Here is a 19,755-nt window from a genome sequence, read left to right on the forward strand (position 1 = left end):
CCCAGGCCCACCCATGGCTTCACCCATGCCCAGTCATGTGAAATCCATAGATCAGGCCCTAATGAATTTATTTCAGTTGAATGATTTCCTTCTATGAATTGTAACTCAGTAAAATCGTTGAAATGGTTACATGTTGTGTTTATATTTTTGTTCAGTATATTTGTATGTTTTATGTGGACCCCAGGAAGAGTAGCTGCTGCATGTGCAGTAGCTAAGAACTCGCCAGGTTGTAGTCATAAAACCAGGAAAAAAATTATCTCTGGTTCGTTCAGCCGTCCCTTTGGGAAAAATGAATGGGGAAAGAATACAGTTTTGGAATAAACGCAGAAAATAAGATCTGATCATCTCACAGGCTTAGATCTTATATGGTTTCTTCTGTGAGATAATAGCTTTCAGTTAACATGACTTTATGAAATATGAAGCCTTTATTTGATTTGTTTTTTGTTATTACATATATTTTTCAAAATTCACAAAAAGTTATGTTTGCTGATGAAGATTATCTCATAAAACAAAATGTATAAGCTCTCCTAAGCCTGTGTTTACCACAGACCTCATTGTCGACGTTTATCCAAAACCCCTACAAAAACTACATACATTTTCCTCATAGGGTTTGTCCAACGAACAATGGAGTAGTTAGTGCCTACAAAAAGACACCATCACTATTTCTCTTTCCACAGATAGAACAATGAGACCGATATTTCACCTGATGTATAAATGTGAAGCATCCACTTGGCATTTCCATTCACTACCAAATAAGCCAAGTGTCCGGCAGTGTGAGAAGATGGAACGAGATCGATTTTGGCCAACATTCTGCTAATTTTCTCATCGATTAAACATTTAATATTAATACAGTTTTCTGTTCCCAAAACTATGTTACGAACAGTGAACTAAGTTTTGTAGACTTTATCCTTGACTAAAGTTTTTAAAAAGTGCATTGTGCAGGAGTGCAAAGGCAAATTGAGTTATTGCACATGCGCACTTCACAGAGTAGGCGTTCCCTAATGGAAATATTCAAATGTGTGCTACAATGCGCGAACAGGATCTTGCTAACTCATGCTTGGCTCTGTCCTCCTTCTTGCTTGTTCTGCCACTATGACTTCATTTGTTCCCATTTGAAACGACGGGCTGTGGTCTACCTTGGTTTAGTTATAAAAATCTTTGGTACCACAGTATGAATAAAACCCATAAAACCCAGCGGTCAAACAGTGAAATGGCTAGTTTTTTCCATCATTCAATTTCCCCAAGAGCGGATTTGAGAAACACTTAAAATAAGGTCTGTGTTTTGTGTAGGCTTACCCTGGCGGGACTTTGCAATAACCCTGTAAATCTCTAGGACAAGGTGACTTATTGGATGCAGTCTATCACAGTGCCATCAGTTTTTTCACCAAAGCCCCATATACTACCCACCACTGAGACATATACGCTCTCGTTGGCTGGCCTTCGCTTCATACTCGTTGCCAAACCCAGTGGCTCCAGGTCATCTACAAGTCTTTGCTAGGTAAAGCCCCGCCTTATCTCAGCTCACTGGTCACCATAGCAGCACCCACCCGTAGCACGCGCTCCAGCAGGTATATCTCACTGGTCACCCCCAAAGCCAATTCTTCCTTTGGCCTCCTCTCCTTCCAGTTCTCTACTGCCATTGACTGGAACGAACTGCAAAAATCACTAAAGCTGGAGACTCTTACCTCACTCCCTAGCTTTAAACACCAGCTGTCAGAGCAGCTCACAGATTACTGCACCTGTACATAGCTCATCTGTAAAAATCCCATCCAATCTACTTCATCCCCATACTGTATTTATTTATTTATCTTGCTCCTTTGCACCCCAGTATCTCTACTTGCACATTCATCTTCTGCACATTCTACCATTCCAGTGTTTAATTCCAATATTGTAATTACTTCGCCACCATGGCCAATTTATTGCCTTTACCTTTCTTATCCTACCTCATTTGCACGTGCTGTATATAGATTTTTCTACTGTACTATTGATTGTATGTTTGTTTATTCCATGTGTAGCTCTGTGTTGTTGTATGTGTCGAACTGCTTTGCTTTATCTTGACCAGGTCTTGTACTACTTTAAAATGGAGATAGCCACAATGACACTGCCTATGCTGCCACAGACGGTATAATGCACAGATACAAAGTTGAGTCCTCTATATATCTCTATGGCCTGTTGGTCACGCCCCTATCTGCCATCTCATTGGCTAGAATGGTCCCACCTGATCTTTCCTCCTCCCTCCTGCTTTCCATATTTGATGACACGTTTTTCCATTGTTAGAGCAGTAACTCAAATATATTGTCAATATAATAGACAATCTTTGACAATGTCGAGTCTCCTTTCCGGATTCTTCTTGACTACTTGATCCTTGTCATTTGACCTGTATGACACGTTGAACGATGCAGCTAGAAATAAACGACATAGTACAACTGACACGCATAAACCCCGGCCCTAGTGCGAACGAACGGCTCTTTTTGAACGGATATTTTTGGTGAACATCGGGAACCGAATCGCATCGGCGAAAAAGCCGCTCATTTGTCTCCCTGATTTGCATAGTGCTTCTACGGCTTTTTGAGTTTAAACGTTTTTCTGCAAATAAATTACAAAATCAGTCTCTAAAGAGGGCGAATCCTCACTGCAGAAAGAGAGGAGAGCACGTCAATCTGGTCAACAATTATTCCATAATCTGACAATGGCAGCCTCTATTTTGGGTTTTACACTAGATATTAGAAAAAATGTCATGGTTTTATGTCGATTTTTAAGCATTTTGAACGAAGAGCCATTTGGGAGCCAAATGAGCCGTCTCTATTACGTCAACGGAGCCAAATGATCCGGCTCACCAAAAACACTCGGAATGTTCATCACTACCCAGACCCACTGGGTTTGCCAATCTACTGTACATTTCTATATGCAACGTTCAAACTAGAAGGGTACCGAACTAATCGAAATATGGGCGAGAGATTAGAATTGATCTTAACTGGGAAAACGTAATGAGGTGTCAACATTGGCTATCTACCTATAGAAAAGATAACTAATTCAGATATGTACAATGTGTATATACTGCTTTGTTACATCTAATGTGTTGCGTTACTGAATCAAAATTACCCACGAACACAGACAGAGAATGCGCCTATCTATGGAACTTTACGGTACAGCCATACCAGCAGAAAGGGATAGTTCGATGTGCATGTATTTCCCATTGAAAAGCTTGCAGCTACTTAAATCACAAATGAGAATGCCCCGTCAATGACAATTATTTCATACACATTCTGCAAATCATATATTTTCATGCACATCGTGAAGTCGCTTTTGCACTGTCTTTAACAGTAGCATTGTGTGCAGTGCATCCTAGCTAGTTGTCTAGCTAGCTAACGTTAGTTGCAAAATAAACCCACCCCCCCTTCAGAGAAGAACAGCGCGCGACCAAAACATGGCGGAGTCAGAGGAGGCTAAACAAAAATCTCAGGTGAAAATATGTTTGCAAATAATGAGGGCATTATTATCTTATTAACTAGCGACCCATATGTTTCTGCTCAGCCTTGTTGCAGCTAGCTTCCTGGCTATCTTGCTAGATTTTCCTCAAGTGCATGACTATGTAGCTTAACGTTACAGTAGTTAGAGCTAGCTAGCCATGTTGCTAGGTTAGCTATTTTAAGCTAGCTAGATAGTAGTGCTCGTAGAATATTCAACCCTCATATCAATAAGGGGTTCCAGTGAAGATGATATATCACAGTTCTGTCAAAAGTATTATGAGTTTGCATCCCTGTGTGAGTGTAACGGCTTATGTCATGAGGTCCGAAACGGTATGGCAGGCCAGGGTCGCTGGTTCAACCAAGGCCCATTGCGGCCGTTTGTGTAGCTACTACAGCACTGTCCAGAGGCCCTCATGACACAGGCAGGAGTGTGCTTACTCTGTATGAAATATGGTTTCTGGTTCAAATCCCAACCAGACGATTCCCCCTCTATTGCTGCCCTAGTACGAATAATGTCATAGCTTTCTACGCTTTCTATACCAGACCGTATACCACAGGTATGACAAAACATTTCTGTTTAGTGTTATAATTACGTTGGTAACCAATGTATAATAGCAATAAGGAACCTCGAGGGGTTGGGGTAGATGGCCAATATACCACGGCTAAGGGCTGAATCCAGGCGCTCTGCGTTCAGTCGTGCATAAAGACCAGCCATTAGCTGTAGTATATTGGCCATATACCACACCCCCTTGGGCCATATCGCATGAATATATGGTATTTAGCAGAAGCTTTTATCCAAAGTGACTGCCATGCATGCATATTTTTTTCCCTTATGGGTGGTCCCAGGAATCGAACATGCTATCCTGGCATTGCAAGCGCCATGCTCTACCAACTTTTTTTTTTTTTATACCCTATTTTCTCCCCAATTTCATGGTATCCAATTGGTAGTTAGTCTTGTCCCATCGCTGCAACTCCCGTACGGACTCAGGAGAGGCGAAGGTTGAGAGCCGTGCGTCCCCCGAAACACAACCCAGCCAAGCTGCACTGCTTCTTGACACAACGCCTTAACCCGGAAGCCGGCCGCACCAATGTGTCGGAGGAAACACAGTACACCTGGCGAGTGTGCATTGCGCCTGGCCCGCCACTGGAGTCGCTATTGTGTGATGGGACAAGAACATCCCTGCCGGCCAAACCCTCCCCTAACACCGGGCGACGCTGGGCCAATTGTGCGCCGCCCCATGGGTCTCCTGGTCGCGGCCGGCTACGACAGAGCCTGGACTCGAACCAGGATCTCTAGTGGCACAGCTAGCGCTGCCTTAGACCACTGCGCCTCTCGGGAGGCCCCAAGACCACACTTTTTAACCAGTTGTCTCCTCCCACAGCATGAACTCCGGCTGTCCAAGGCTTTTGATGAGGCGGTGAAGCTCTCAGCCCCCACGGCTGGTGAGTCCCAGCGACAACACACTCCCCTGTCAACAAGATCTCTTTGGAGCAGCATCTCAACCGGACCAGTCTTTGGAGCACCAGAACCAGTCGGACGGCCTGACGTCGACCATGATTTTAGCAGTGACGATGAAGGGAATGTATTCCCTCACATCTCTCATCCTACCAGTACCACCTTCTCCCTAGCTGGTCTGGGGGTGGGCCAGCCAGAGGATGAGCTGGATGGGGTCCCTGTGTTTGGGGCAGATGAGGAGGAGGAGTGGGACATAGCCCTGCCCAAGGTGGCACTGGGTGATGTGGAGTCTGACAGAGAGTCAGGCGGACGGCCGGCTGGATCGCCTGACACACGACGTGCAGAGACTCAGGATGATAAAAATTCCACTGACAGATTCCTTGATGCAGTCTCACTTTCCAATATTAGAACAGGTTAGAATGAAAACATGATGCCTAGTCTGACTTGGCCTGTGACGTTACTCCTCATGCATTTCTTACTTCTCATCACCAATATAACTTTTCTTACTTACATTTCTTACTACTTAAAGGACAATTCCACTCAAAAACGTGGTATTTGTTTCATTAGTCCACTGTTGATACATTCCCAAAATGTTTTATGCAAACTGTATCAACAGTGGACCAATGAAACAAATAACAAAAATCGTTTTTTTGTGTGGCATTTTCCTTGAACTTAGGACTACTTCTTGTGCATTGCTTAACAACAGTCATTCTTTTGGCAGCTTCTGAGGTGGCTAGTCAAATGCAAGGAGAAAGCCATCTTTCAACTAACCTATCTCAGTCCCCTTCACCAGATAACAGCTTGGGTAAGACTGCAAGCAAACTTGCCCTGCTAGTTATAACTATAGTTTCAATAAAGAACATGATTTAGGACATTTCCACACTCCATGCACATGGTATGCACATTATTAGAGCTGTGATGATTATATTAAATGGCATTTTCTCCATTTCTGTCAGATGGAGTAAGACAGAATCGCTCTATTGCTGGGGGATCCAGCCGTCAAGAGGTCTGTATAGTGTATGACCTTAGTATACTGGTAGTGTAAGTGGTGAGGGGCAGCAAGAAAGAACTGGCGGAGAGCGCGAGAGATTTCAGCATAATTCCCTTTTGCGGAATGCTGTTATGAACATTTTTTTTTTTGTCACCTTTATTCATCTATTTCGTCCCTTTGCCCTGACCTCCAGAGGTCAGAGAGTGTGTTCCAGAACCCAGTGGTAGGGGACAGAGAACGGCCACCCATCTCTCCCCCCATGAACATCAAGGATGAGCCCATAGATGAAGGATATGACTGTGCCCTTCTACCCTCAACACGGGGTATCAAGGAGGAGCTGGACAACACAGCTCCTGAGGTCAGCAAAGGCTCCCATGCCCTGCCTTAATGTCCCCTTTTACAGCATATGGATATGATGATTCTGTTAGGCTATATTATTGCTGCTATATTATTATTATCATCCATTCTTTGTTCTTATTTGTTCTTATTTGTTGTATGTTACAGGAGGTGCTGAGGATCAGTTCTGTCTTTTCTGTTAGTGGAGGAAATGCGTATGGCTCGCCCACTGCTGCTGCCCAGACCCCCACCTCCATATTTGCACCAGGAAGAAGTCTAGTTCAACAGGGGCCAGCGATGACCCTCAGGAGCCTGGCTCCAGTGCCCCAGCCACCCCCTCCCCAGCCCCAGCCCCCTAGTGGCTCCAACCCAGCCAACGCAGTGCGTGTGTCCTGCTCGGGCTGCTCTAAGATCCTGCTGCGCGGTCAGACTGCCTTCCAACGGAAAGGATCCACCCAGCTCTTCTGCTCCACTGTCTGCCTCACTGGGTTCACCCTGCCTCCCATCAAACTGAGAACCTGCTACCAGTGCCTAAAGTAAGTCACTCGGCTACTGACTCACTTCAACCTTCAATCGTTCTGCTATCATCTGATTCCCGGAGTTACTGTGGGGGTGCACCAAATAACTTCCCCCTTTGCTCATAGCTGTATTGATGTTTAACTCTTTAATCTGTCTATAACTCGTTTATAACTTTTAATTTCTTCAGGGAGATCGAGGACCCCAAGGATGTAATCAGTGTGATTACAGACAATAACCTGAAGGATTTCTGTAGTCAGTTCTGCCTCTCTGTGTTCAACCGCAAGAGGAAACCAGGGACTATTTCCATGCCTTCTTTCCAAGAGCCCACCGCCCCGACGTGCAGTATGTGCAAGAAGAGCGACATGGTAAGGGACAAAACAGACAACCACTGGTTTGACTAGTTCACTCTCATTTCTAAGTCAACCTCAGGTGAGGTTACATGAGGAAATGTTTGATTTGACCATCCTGCCTGATTTGATAACCCCCCCCATCTCAGATTCAGCACGAAGTGACTCACCAGGGCTCCTTGCACAAATTGTGTAGCGATGAGTGTTTCATGCGCTTTCGCTCCTCCCACAACCTGGTCATAAATGTGTGTGAGAGCTGTGGCGAGTACTGCGCCAGTACTGACAGGAACTGCCGGTCGCTCCGAGTAGAGGGTGTCACCATGAAGTTCTGCAGTCGAACCTGCATTAGCACTTTTAAACGAGTAAGTACGCACAGTCAGATAGTACACACAGACAGTCCTCCATAGAAACCGGAGTCCACTTAAAAAAAAATGTCTGGCCTTGATGGTCATATGTACTCTTAACTTCTATAAGGTATATTCAGTGGAGGATGGGCCTCCCCTCCGAGTCTGGTTTCTCTCAATGAGTCTCTATGAATACATTATTGATATTATACACTTTTGTCTCACTGAGTTCCCCTGTCCCACCTCCGCCATCATCAAATGTCTTCTTCTTATCAACTCTTTCCCATTGTTCCTGTATGGCAGACGACCACCAAGGTAATGCCGTGCGGTCACTGTCGTGATCTGAGACTCATGTCTGACATGGTGGAGAGCACTGATACGGATGGCAAGGTGGACCTCTTCTGCAATTCCGTCTGTGTCAATAACAGCCGGCCGCAGAACGACCTGTCAGGTAGCATTGACTTTACCATTGTATAAGCGGAAGTCTATAAATGTGTTTTCATTTATCAATATTGTAGGCCATATGTTGAAATATATGTTTTTGACTGGTATAATTTTTTCTGGGATGCATCTGCATGTCGATTTAGTCCAATAATTATTACTCAGAGAGTGGAAAAAACCCTGCAGTGGATTCGGTCGGGATTTATTTTCCACCAGCCAGCAAACAATTTCGTGTTTCAACCAATATTTTGCCATGAAATTGTTTTTACATTTTATTTGCAGTGGTATTAAAAAAAGTTGTCACACACAGGAACGGCATTCCCTTGTACCTACTGCAAAGTGAAGGCCGTCTCTCAGTACCACCTGGCCATGGTAGACGGCAGCATCCGCAACTTCTGCTCTTACACCTGCGTCAAGACTTTCCGGGTATTCGTTGATTAATTGTCTAAATGGATCAAACAGACTATGTTGCATATGATCTGTGCTTTCTGTGTGTGCATATTAGAGACGGTTCAGTCTCAGTCAGGTAGATTTGAGAGGGATTTTATGTGTTTTTCAGCATGCATTTAGGTTCAGGTTTATTTGACAATTGTACCAAACATAAAAAACGCAGTGCATACAATACAGGTCAAATTGAAAAGATACCAATCAGCCTATATACAGTGGGGCAAAAAAGTATTTAGTCAGCCACCAATTGTGCAAGTTCTCCCACTTAAAAAGATGAGAGGCCTGTAATTTTCATCGTAGGTACACTTCAACTATGACAGACAAAATTAGGGGAAAAAAATCCATAAAATCACATTGTAGGATTTTTATGAATTTATTAGCAAATTATGGTGGAAAATAAGTATTTGGTCACCTACAAACAAGCAAGATGTCTGGCTCTCACAGACCTGTAACTTCTTCTTTAAGAGGCTCCTCTGTCCTCCACTCGTTACCTGTATTAATGGCACCTGTTTGAACTTGTTATCAGTATAAAAGACACCTGTCCACAACCTCAAACAGTCACACTCCAAACTCTACTATGGCCAAGACCAAAGAGCTGTCAAAGGACACCAGAAACAAAATTGTATACATGCACCAGGCTGGGAAGACTGAATCTGCAATAGGTAAGCAGCTTGGTTTGAAGAAATCAACTGTGCGAGCAATTATTAGGAAATAGAAGACATACAAGACCACTGATGATCTTCCTCGATCTGAGGCTCCACGCAAGATCTCACCCCGTGGGGTCAAAATGATCACAAGGACGGTGAGCAAAAATCCCAGAACCACACGGGGGGATCTAGTGAATGACCTGCAGAGAGCTGGGACCAAAGTAACAAAGTCTACCATCAGTAACACACTACGCCGCCAGGGACTCAAATCCTGCAGTGCCAGACGTGTCCCCCTGCTTAAGCCAGTACATGTCCAGGCCCGTCTGAAGTTTGCTAGAGAGCATTTGGATGATCCAGAAGAAGATTGGGAGAATGTCATATGGTCAGATGAAACCAAAATATAACTTTTTGGTAAAAACTCAATTCGTCGTGTTTGGAGGACAAAGAATTGCATCCAAAGAACACCATACCTATTGCATCCAAATAACACCATACCTAAGCATGGGGGTGGAAACATCATGCTTTGGGGCTGTTTTTCTGCAAAGGGACCAGGATGACTGATCCGTGTAAAGGAAAGAATGAATGGGGCCATGTATCGTGAGATTTTGAGTGAAAACCTCCTTCCATCAGCAAGGGCACTGAAGATGAAACGTGGCTGGGTCTTTCAGCATGACAATGATCCCAAACACACCGCCCGGGCAACGAAGGAGTGGCTTTTTAAGTAGCATTTCAAGGTCCTGGAGTGGCCTAGCCAGTCTCCAGATCTCAACCCCATAGAACATCTTTGGAGGGAGTTGAAAGTCTGTGTTGCCCAGCAACAGCCCCAAAACATCACTGCTCTAGAGGAGATCTGCATGGAGGAATGGGCCAAAATACCAGCAACAGTGTGTGAAAACCTTGTGAAGACTTACAGAAAACGTTTGACCTCTGTCATTGCCAACAAAGGGTATATAACAAAGTATTGAGATAAGTATTTGGTCAATAACAAAAGTTTATTTTCCACCATAATTTGCAAATAAATTCATTAAAGATCCTACAATGTGATTTTCTGGATTTTTTTTCTTCTCATTTTGTCTGTCATTGTTGAAGTGTACCTATGATTAAAATTACAGGCCTCTCATCTTTTTAAGTGGGAGAACTTGCACAATTGGTGGCTGACTAAATACTTTTTTGCCCCATTGTATAATGGATTGTATAGAATACATCATGTTTTTGAATGTGTTCTCCTTTGATGTAATGTGGTAGGAGGCCGAAGGCAGCCAGCTCCCCCCCCAACTGGGCCAGATGAACGGCTCCTCATCCACTGCTCCTCCCATGGTGTCTCCGTACCTCCAGACCCCTCCAGCACCACCCCAGGGCTACTCCCATCCTTACCCCCCATCCTGGGTCCCCACCACTGGCCGCCCGTACGCCCCAACCCAGACCTCTGCTCCACCTCTACCCTATCGAGCCGCCACAGGCTTGGCTTGGGCCTACGGGGTGGGGCAGCATCAACCAGGGCCGCCCATGGCCCCCACCTTTACCTCCGCCCCCAGTGGACCTGTGAAACTCTCCTGCCATCAGTGTCCTCAGCAGTTCCGCTGGAAACCTGAGCTCTATGAGTACAATGTAAGTACCTCTCTCTTGATCCTGTACCTTGTTTATTACATTTGAAGTGTTATGGTAATGGTCGTTTTGTGATAGGTATTGTAGTATTGTCTAATAATGCTTTTGCGATTGGGGTTGTAGTTTTATCTCTAATGCTCTTTGTCCTCCTGCGCTTGTGTTGTGTTCCTTCAGGGTCGCACCATGCAGTTCTGTTGCAAACTGTGCTGTGTTGAGTTTAAGAAACGGAGTAATATCAAAGTGAGGTGTGAATACTGCAAACTGGAGAAGGTGGTCAAAGAAGTCATCAGATATGACCTCATCGACCGGCCCTTCTGCAGTGAGAGTGAGTACCAAAGACCCTTTCTCTCTTTCTCCTAGTCCTTTTTTGACAATTTATGCCATAAATATAACAATGATGTAATCATTTGTTTTGAGTATAATATTGTACATTAATCTGTCTGTGTGGGTGTTGTAACAGGCTGTAAGCTACTCTTCAAGCACGACATGAAGGGGCCATGGCGGACGTGTGCCTATTGTGCCGACATCAGCCCCAAGATGATCCACAACCACTTTGGTGGAAGGATGCAAGAGTTCTGCAGGGACGCGTGCATGTCCAACTACACTGTTCTCTTCTATGAGGTCAGAGCCAGAATAATTTTTATGCATGTTGACCTCTGTATGTAGCAAGCATCTCAGAGTAGGACTGCTGATTTGGGATCAGTTTTGCCTTAAGACGACAATGAATAAGACTGCAGGGACCTGATTCCAGATTAGGACTCCTACTCTGAGTCGCTTTATGAATTCATGCCCTGATCTCTCACTCTCTTGATTTGATTACCTTACAACCACTTCCCGGAACATATCTATGTAGTCCACAAATGGCTGAAGCCCTTTGAATTGCTGAACTGTTTGTTGTCCTTCCCCTACCCAGATGGCTAAGTGTGAGTGCTGCAGACGTCAAGGGAAGATGAGAGAGCAACTGAAGTGTTTTGGGGCAATTAGGCACTTCTGTAACCTGGAGTGTGTTATTCAGTACTGCTATCAGACCTTCCAGCTGCACCCTCGGACTAGCAACGGCACCACTACTACACAGGGTACTACTAAATTATATACACGTTTCTCTTGAAAACGACTACCTGGTTGGATGACCTATCGCTGCATCTCAGTTTAATGACTGCCTTAGGCCTACTACTCAACATGTCTCCCCTCTTTCCTTCCCTTCTTTCTCCCCCTGTAGGTCCGTCCCAACCTCTGTTCTCCCTCTCCAAGCCAGCTCCTGTCATTGCTGATGTTGTCTCGTTGGCCACCTCTCCTGCTGGCCAGCCCCATGCTACGGCTGCCACTGCCCTGACTGGTAGCTAGTACACTCATTGAGAACACTGGCTAACACCGAACATGGTTAAGACATTTGTGAAGAAGTGGTCGATTAATATAAGCTTTTGTAGTTCAGACTGTTTTTTCTTTTGCTTGTAGGAGCTCTTCCGACGTCGAACTCTCACGGCAAGAGCCTTGGCGATGCCAGCACCCAGACGGACGCCATGAGGATCTCAGCCCGCCGTCGGATCATGAAGAACAAGGCCATCATCTGTAAACCCCTCATGCTGGACCAGGAAACCAGCTGCCCGATTCCGATGCAAACCGCAGAGAAACCAATGGCACCCATGGGTAAAACAACAGACCAACATCCAAAACATCAGAAATGCTAACCTAGTCGCTGATGCCTACTCTGCGATTTTTACATCTTGATTCTTTAAATTATTTTAATATTTTTGGAACAAACTAGCTACTTTTTAAGATGTCTCATCCATAAAGGTATTAATAATATCTTCATTATATTTCTATGGCCCCACCCTTCCACTGAATTTGTAAATCAGACCTTCCACTACATGTTCATAGTACGACCACTTGGTTTAAAGCGTTAGTAAGGATCTCTGATTGTAGGCCGTCATTGTAAATAAGAATTTGTTTTTAACTGACTTTATTTAAAAGTTAAATAATAGCCTCTCTCGTTGTTGTTGTAGGGTTCACAGAGACTGGGTTCACGTACACAGAGAACGGGGAGAAAGTGCGGGTGGTTGTGATGCCCGTTCCTGTGCCAGTCTTCATCCCAGTGCCCATGAACCTGTACACCCAGTACACTCCTGTGCCCATGGGTATCCCCGTGCCTGTACGTTTGCTCTGCGTCCTCTTCTCATGCCTACATCCACTTTCCCTTTATATGCCTTTTAATAGATACTTTATTTTCCACTTTTCAAAGGGAATTACCAGGAAGTACCTATCCCTGGTGGCCTAAACACTCACATGCCCCCCCCCCCCCCCCCCCCCCCCCCACCCACATACACACCCCCGTGTCTTGGATTGTTCTTCTTCTGAGGACCCTACTAATACCCCCACCATGGTTCATTGTGTGTTCTTTTAATGATTGGTTAACTTGGCTGGTTAAACCATGTTCTGTACTCTGTGCCCTCTGTCCAGGTGCCAGTGCCCATGGTAATACCCCCCTCATTAAGCCGTTCAGAGCTCAAGGACAAGAAAGACGGTGTCGCATCTCAAACCATGGCCGAGCAGGAGGACGAGGAGAAAGACAAACCTGTCTCCCATGGAGGTGAAGAGAAAAGCTTGTACTCTGAGCTGCGGCTGTGTGTGTATGGGAACGTTACTGTCTAACTTTGTTGCTTGGCACATCAGCCGACTGCTGCTTTCTTGAACGGGTCTCTCTTGCATTTATCTCAATATTTAGACTAACCTGTATTAATAGATAAACACTGTTAGAAAAGCAACCTTTTAAATGAAAATCACTCTGGTGGAGGATCTTACTGAAGGGTTAGATAACATGGTGTCTGTCTGTGTGGTGTTTATCCACAGACCAAGGCAGCGCCTACAGTGGAGACCTGGAGTCTGAGGCTGTGTCCACCCCCCACAGCTGGGGTGGAGAGGATGAGTCTACATCCAACCCCCAGAGAGGGGCAGAGGGTCCTGTCGAACCCCCCAGCACAACATCCTCCCCCAGCATGTTAGACCTGGAGGCTGACTACCCCCCTGGTAAGAAAGGCTCTGAGAATAACAACATACCTACATTTATGTTCCAAAGTTTTTTATTAGGTGAAAAATATTTATTCAACCTTTATTTATCCAGTTAAGAATCACTTATATTTGCACTAGCTAGGTTTCCATCCAATTTGCGACAGATTTTCATGCGAATATTCTAGAAACTGCGCATAGGAAATATGTAAATTTTCCCACCAGTTGTATGTTTCTACAAAGTTGACTTGTTGTGGAAACAATTAGTGCATGATGACGTAGTGCACACAAAATGTATTTTTCGCTTAAGTTTTCATGTACTGAATAAAAATTTAAAGTTTTTCTCATCCCATTTTCAACTCTACCGATAGTTTTGTCACAAATTGTTGAGTTAAATAGCAAATGTGTCTACTCTGGTCTTGGCACCTGCTCTCTAGCCAACATCTCTCAGATACAGTGCGGGTTGTCTAGTCTACATGAGATTATTATGGATAAACTGCAGTCAACTATCGATCATCATGTCACCAGAATAAAACCCTCAATATTTATTGGAAAGTGGCGTCAAGCTCCTCACCGTGTACGTTCACCACCCTGTGAAGTTCATCATAACTTATTTCATCTGTAGCCTACCTGCATGGTTTCCCGAGTCGTAGTGGGAGGACCCCACACCATATCATGGCGTGACTCCAAGTTTACTTCGATATGACGGTTATTATATCAATATTTGTGCATAATGGAGTTTCTACCAACATTCCCCGCCAATTAATTTAACAGATGCAAAAAGATCCCACCATGTCAAACGAACAAATTATCTGTCAGCATTTGTAAAATTGCACCGGCACTTCCTGTTTCCGTCACAGCTGTCGTGATTTATTTTTATACGATACTCGCATAGAAACTGTAGATGGGAACGTGGTTAATGATGAACTTGCCAATTCCCACAGATCACATTTGTATCCCCTATGTAACTGAGTATTCAATGCTGTTTCAGAGTCATTTGATCATGCTGCAGTGAAGGGACAGAGGCTGACTGTACAGGCCACAAGACAGAAGAGACCCAAAGATGGCTTCCCTCCCAGAAAACGGGTATGTCTATACTGTAGTCTGCGTCCCAAACGCTACCCTATTTATTTTATAGCGGGGTTACTGGTCTAACACTATAGGTAACATAACTAGTTAGGTCACATCAGCACCATTATTACTATTGACTGCAATAGGGTTTCATTATTAGATAATGATATCAGAGATATTATACAGTAAAAGCAAGTTTCTCCTTCCACTATGTTGTTGGTCCAAACCTTTTTCCCTTTCCCTTTCTGTATTGCAGAGTCGTAAGCAAAGTGGGACTATCGACATGGTGGAGCAAACTGTTTCACTCCCTCCTGCCAGATCAAAACTCCACCACGAGTATGGGGTGAAAGCCTGGAAGAATTGGGTCCTGCAGAGGAACAAGCGGTTTGACTGTGAATTTGCCAAAGATCCCTGTGAGTCAGATTGATTGATTTTAATTGATTTGTTAATTAAAGTGCCTTGCAACATCTCAGATGCCATGCCCAGATGAGTTTAAAATATGCTAGCAGTATTCATGTACATACAAGTACCTCTGTGGTGTTCAGTGGCCATCTTTCTCGCTATGGCAGCTAAATCCATGGTTCTCTAATCTGGTTTTCTGTGCCCTTGTCTCTCCTACGGCAGCTCCATTCATGGTTCTCTAATCTGGTTTTCTGTGCCCTTGTCTCTCCTACGGCAGCTCCATCCATGGTTCTCTAATCTGGTTTTCTGTGCCCTTGTCTCTCCTACGGCAGCTAAATCCATGGTTCTCTAATCTGGTTTTCTGTGCCCTTGTCTCTCCTACGGCAGCTAAATCCATGGTTCTCTAATCTGGTTTTCTGTGCCCTTGTCTCTCCTACGGCAGCTAAGTCCATGGTTTTGAAGGAGGACGTGTTGCAGTGTAACTCCTCTGAACTTAGTTATGGCCTCTGTCGCTTCATCAGTGAGGTCCGTCGCCCCAACGGTCAGGCCTACCCTGCTGACAGCATCTTCTACCTCTGTCTGGGCATACAGCAGGTATTGAACCTCCATGTTTATCTTATTCCGTACTATGTTATTCACTGTGGTACCACCTTTTCTGTCTGTCAGTGGCCATACTTAAAATACGGTTCAGTCTAAAGCCCCAGTTATACTGATGTGATGGTAGCTAATACTGTTTGCAGACTATTACAATCAATATTATCTGGACTTTTCCTATAGCAACTTCCCCAGGGGCAACAACATCAATTGTACTTGCCCCTCTGCCAAATATGATATACAGTGCCTAATGCCTTTCTCCCTCACCATCTATCATTTGGCTCACCAGTATCTATTTGAGAATGGAAGGATAGAGAATATCTTCACTGACGTGCTCTACCACAAGTTCACCATGGAAATTACTATGATGCTACATTTCTGGAGACCTACCCTGCTGCCCAGCGGTAAGAATATTTCTAGTCTTCTATAAGTTTTCTTCTACGCCTGTCGTATCCCTTTCAAATTTAGGAATAAGCGTCCCATCAACGGGGCAGTTGTAAATCATGCAGCGCCATGTGTCACGATCAAAGATTTTTAGAGAAACAACAAATGTCGGTACATATAAGTGTCTTATATCGGCTGAAAGCTTAAACTCTTGTTAATATAACTGCATTGTCCAATTTACAGTAGCTATTACTGCGAAAAAATGCCATGCTATTGTTTGAGGAGAGCTCCTAACAACTAAACACTTTTTTTCACCACGATAGGTTTGATAAATTCACCTCTGAAGGTGAAATGTGTACTTAAATCAGAGCAAGATTTCAGAATGTATCATCCAAAGGGTCCCAGAGATAACATGAGGTTTTGTTAGATACAATTATTTTTCCTATCCTAAAAAGGTCAATATATCATGCACGATCGATTTTGTATTTCCACTCGTTCAATTTGCAAAGAAAGGAATCTGTGAAAATCTAACCTTAAACGTTGTTTCAACCAGTCAAATCACGTTGGTATTTATTCCTCAGAGATCCTAGAACGTAACCAGACTTTACTATAACATTAGGAGTGTAGTATATCCTATAGGACACCAGATTTGGTCAGAAACCGACGCCTTCATGGCGCGCCGATGACGTGGGCGGTCTTCACTTGATTGACTGTAACTTTGTCAAATAAGTACCAATCGGAGTCAAACAAAGCTAGCTAGATAGCCAATGAGCTGTGCTTTATGGAAACCCTGTATGTCGCAAAATGTTGCTGCTAACCTTGTGCAACAGCTAGCCTTTTCCTTTTGTACAAAAATTACAAGAATATGGAGTGTTATGAAAACTGGGTGTTTTGCAAATGTTGAACTTGTAATATGGCTACTAATACTAGAAAAGCTAAGTCAAAGTCCAAGATTTGACAATATTCTTGCAGAAAAATGTAATATAAATGTCTCTTGTCACGATTTGCCCAAATGTACCTGGGTAACTTCACACTAAATGTCATGTAGTTTGCTCATACTTCAAGTTATCCGTCTGAAACTTTGCACATACACTGCTGTTATCTTGTGGACACCAAGATACCAATCAGAGTGATGGCTAGATTTGGGACCTTTCTGTTGCATTTCAAAGATGGTGGTTTTTTTTGTATTTTCTTCTACCAGATCTATTATGTTCTCCTACATTCAATTCACATTTCCACAAACTTCTAAGTTTATCCTTTCAAATGGTACCAAGAATATGCATATCCTTGCTTCGGGGCCTGAGCTACAGGCAGTTAGATTTGGGTATGTCATTTTAGGTGAAAATTGAAAAGAAAAAGGGGCCATCCCTATGTTTCTTCTTATATGCCTGTTGTATCCCTTTAATATCGCTGGGACATTTGAAATGCATAAAAAATGATGACCCATACCTCTGACCCTTCCTCCACTGTCGGTCTCTAGGCTACCTGCATTCCCGTGTGGAGGAGGAATACCTGTGGGACTGTAAGCAGCTGGGGGCCCACTCCCCCTTCGTGCTGCTCAACACCTTGCTCTTCTTTGGAACCAAGCTCTTCCAGTTCAAGACCCAGAGCCAACACAGACGTTTGTCCTTCGCCAACTTCACCCACTGTACCAGGGTCACGAAGAACGGCAAGAGTGCCTTCCTGAGGTTTAGGCCTTGTCAGGACACCGCCGGTGAGTTCCGAGCCTCAATGGTGTTGAAGGCTATCACATTTTATTCTACTTTATTTATCCCATTAGTAGCTATTAAGAAATGCATTGCCATATCCCAAGCAATAACATCCTCAACAAGCTCCATAATGCGCTAGGTTGTAGGTTGATTTGTGTCACTTTGTGTAGTGTATCCAGAGCTGCTAGCTTTGCCTGCCAAGAGGAAGCTGGATGAACAGGATGGTGACATGGAGATGTCTGAGAACACTGAGAACCCACTACGCTGCCCTGTCAGACTCTACGAGTTCTACATCTCCAAATGGTGAGATTACATAAACATGTTTATTCCTGCTATATTTCACTCTGTTACTGTACATATGAATTGTTTTAGATATTGACAACATTTTAATGCCTCAATGTTTTGCAGTCTGAAAAAGAGAAACGGATAACATTTCTGTAATGGCTGCCTATCGATTCATTATATAATCCTCTTTTTCCTCCAGCTCAGAGTCTGTGAAGAATAGGCCAGGCCTGTTCTACTTGCAGCCAGAGCTTTCATGCCTCTCCAACAGCTCGCTGTGGTACTCTGGCCAGCAACTAGAAGGCGCTGCACTGGAGAGCATGCTAACACGCATCCTGGCTGTACGGGAGGTCCATCTGGATGAGCCTCCACTGCATCATCACTCTACTGAAGCTTCATCAGCCTCCACAGATGACAACGATGATAGCTCGTAGTGGATATAACAGACTCATGGAATGGCACCCTATTCCCTATATAGTGCAGTGCACTACTTTTGAACAGGGCCCATAGGGCTCTGGTCAAAAGTAGTGCACTATATAGGGGATAGGGTGCCATTTCAGACCAACAATGGACATATTGCAAAAACATCCACAATCATGTAAAGACACTACGATAAGATACTTTTTTGACACTTCATTTAGTCTTTCATAATGTCTTTGTTTCTAGATTCTAGTTTTAGAGGATGAATGGAATCATTGTTGACAAAACATAAAAATACTGTTAATGTTACATTAGTGTCTGTTTGTTTTTCTAAGTTGTTACTATAGCTGAACATTTTATTGTTACTTTCTACTAATCTGCCTTTTATTCTAAGGGCCCACACAACTAATTCCATAGTCTCGATCATCCACTCTACTAACTAAACCAAGGTGATCACGTAATATTGTACATAGATGTTTTTTTTGTATGGATCCCTCTGTTATGGACTTGAATAAGCAACATGATTATGCAAAGGACATTTCTGTCTGCTCTGCTGTTTGTTCTCTGAAGGGATTAAAAGAAAACCTCTGACTCTGAGAATAAAACTCAGATAACCGATTGAAAATGTTCCTTCACTGTGAAAGTCATCAGCATTTAGATTTGAATAATGATATGTTAAATTGCACCTGGTCCTGTATGCAAATCTGAGTGGAGCTGAAGAGTCGCCTTCATCTGCCTCAGTGTATGATTTACTGACTGATGGTTCAAGGTGGGGTTATGTATCTGTGTTGTGATGCTCCTGCTTTAGCAGTGCAGAGTCATGTTGTAGTACATGATATATTGATGGACAAATAGAAAAGATAGTCAGACCACGTTCTCTTTGCATGTGCGAAAGGGCATGAGTGGGAGGAAAGGGGACTGTATTGAGAGAAGTGGTACTGAGGGATTGAGTGTGTTGCGCGAAGAAGAGTTTGTGTGGGAGAGAGGAGGCAGATGGATAAAAGATCAAACTGCAGGCTGAATTTTTATCCTGCATCTCTCAGCCAAGCACATTGAAACTGGTTGTATAACAACGCGTTTTGTTTTCTATACCATTTTCTGATTTGTTTCAAGTGATGAAATTTGAAGGATATCATTCTGTCAGTGTCACATAAGATGGAGATCGCAAAGCTGTGACTGTCCTTTTCACCTCTATAGAAACGTCTGTTTTTCCCCTGCTGATTTCTGTCTGGAGAGGAAATCAAAGCCCATGGCGGTCAAACCTAAATGGAGAGAATAGGGGATGGA

The 19,755-nt window shown here is 43.8% G+C and overlaps 1 protein-coding gene across 1 annotated transcript; it reads left to right on the forward strand.

Moving 5' to 3' along the window:
- The first annotated feature begins 3,157 nt into the window (after positions 1–3,157).
- LOC109894356 (zinc finger MYM-type protein 4) lies at positions 3,158–19,087 on the forward strand. Its single transcript, XM_020487783.2, has 26 exons — positions 3,158–3,463; positions 4,853–5,339; positions 5,648–5,731; positions 5,883–5,932; positions 6,111–6,275; positions 6,422–6,789; positions 6,960–7,137; positions 7,269–7,481; positions 7,767–7,914; positions 8,215–8,330; positions 10,244–10,606; positions 10,778–10,928; positions 11,064–11,224; positions 11,517–11,679; positions 11,823–11,939; positions 12,059–12,250; positions 12,607–12,752; positions 13,061–13,190; positions 13,451–13,627; positions 14,598–14,692; positions 14,934–15,090; positions 15,522–15,673; positions 15,963–16,077; positions 17,538–17,771; positions 17,937–18,069; positions 18,251–19,087. The coding sequence occupies exons 1-26, from the start codon at positions 3,428–3,430 to the stop codon at positions 18,480–18,482; spliced, it is 4,563 nt and encodes a 1,520-aa protein (XP_020343372.1). The 5' UTR covers positions 3,158–3,427; the 3' UTR covers positions 18,483–19,087.
- Positions 19,088–19,755: the final 668 nt, after the last annotated feature.

Source organism: Oncorhynchus kisutch, linkage group LG7 (assembly GCF_002021735.2).
Source record: "Oncorhynchus kisutch isolate 150728-3 linkage group LG7, Okis_V2, whole genome shotgun sequence".
NCBI classification, from domain to species: Eukaryota; Metazoa; Chordata; class Actinopteri; order Salmoniformes; family Salmonidae; genus Oncorhynchus; species Oncorhynchus kisutch.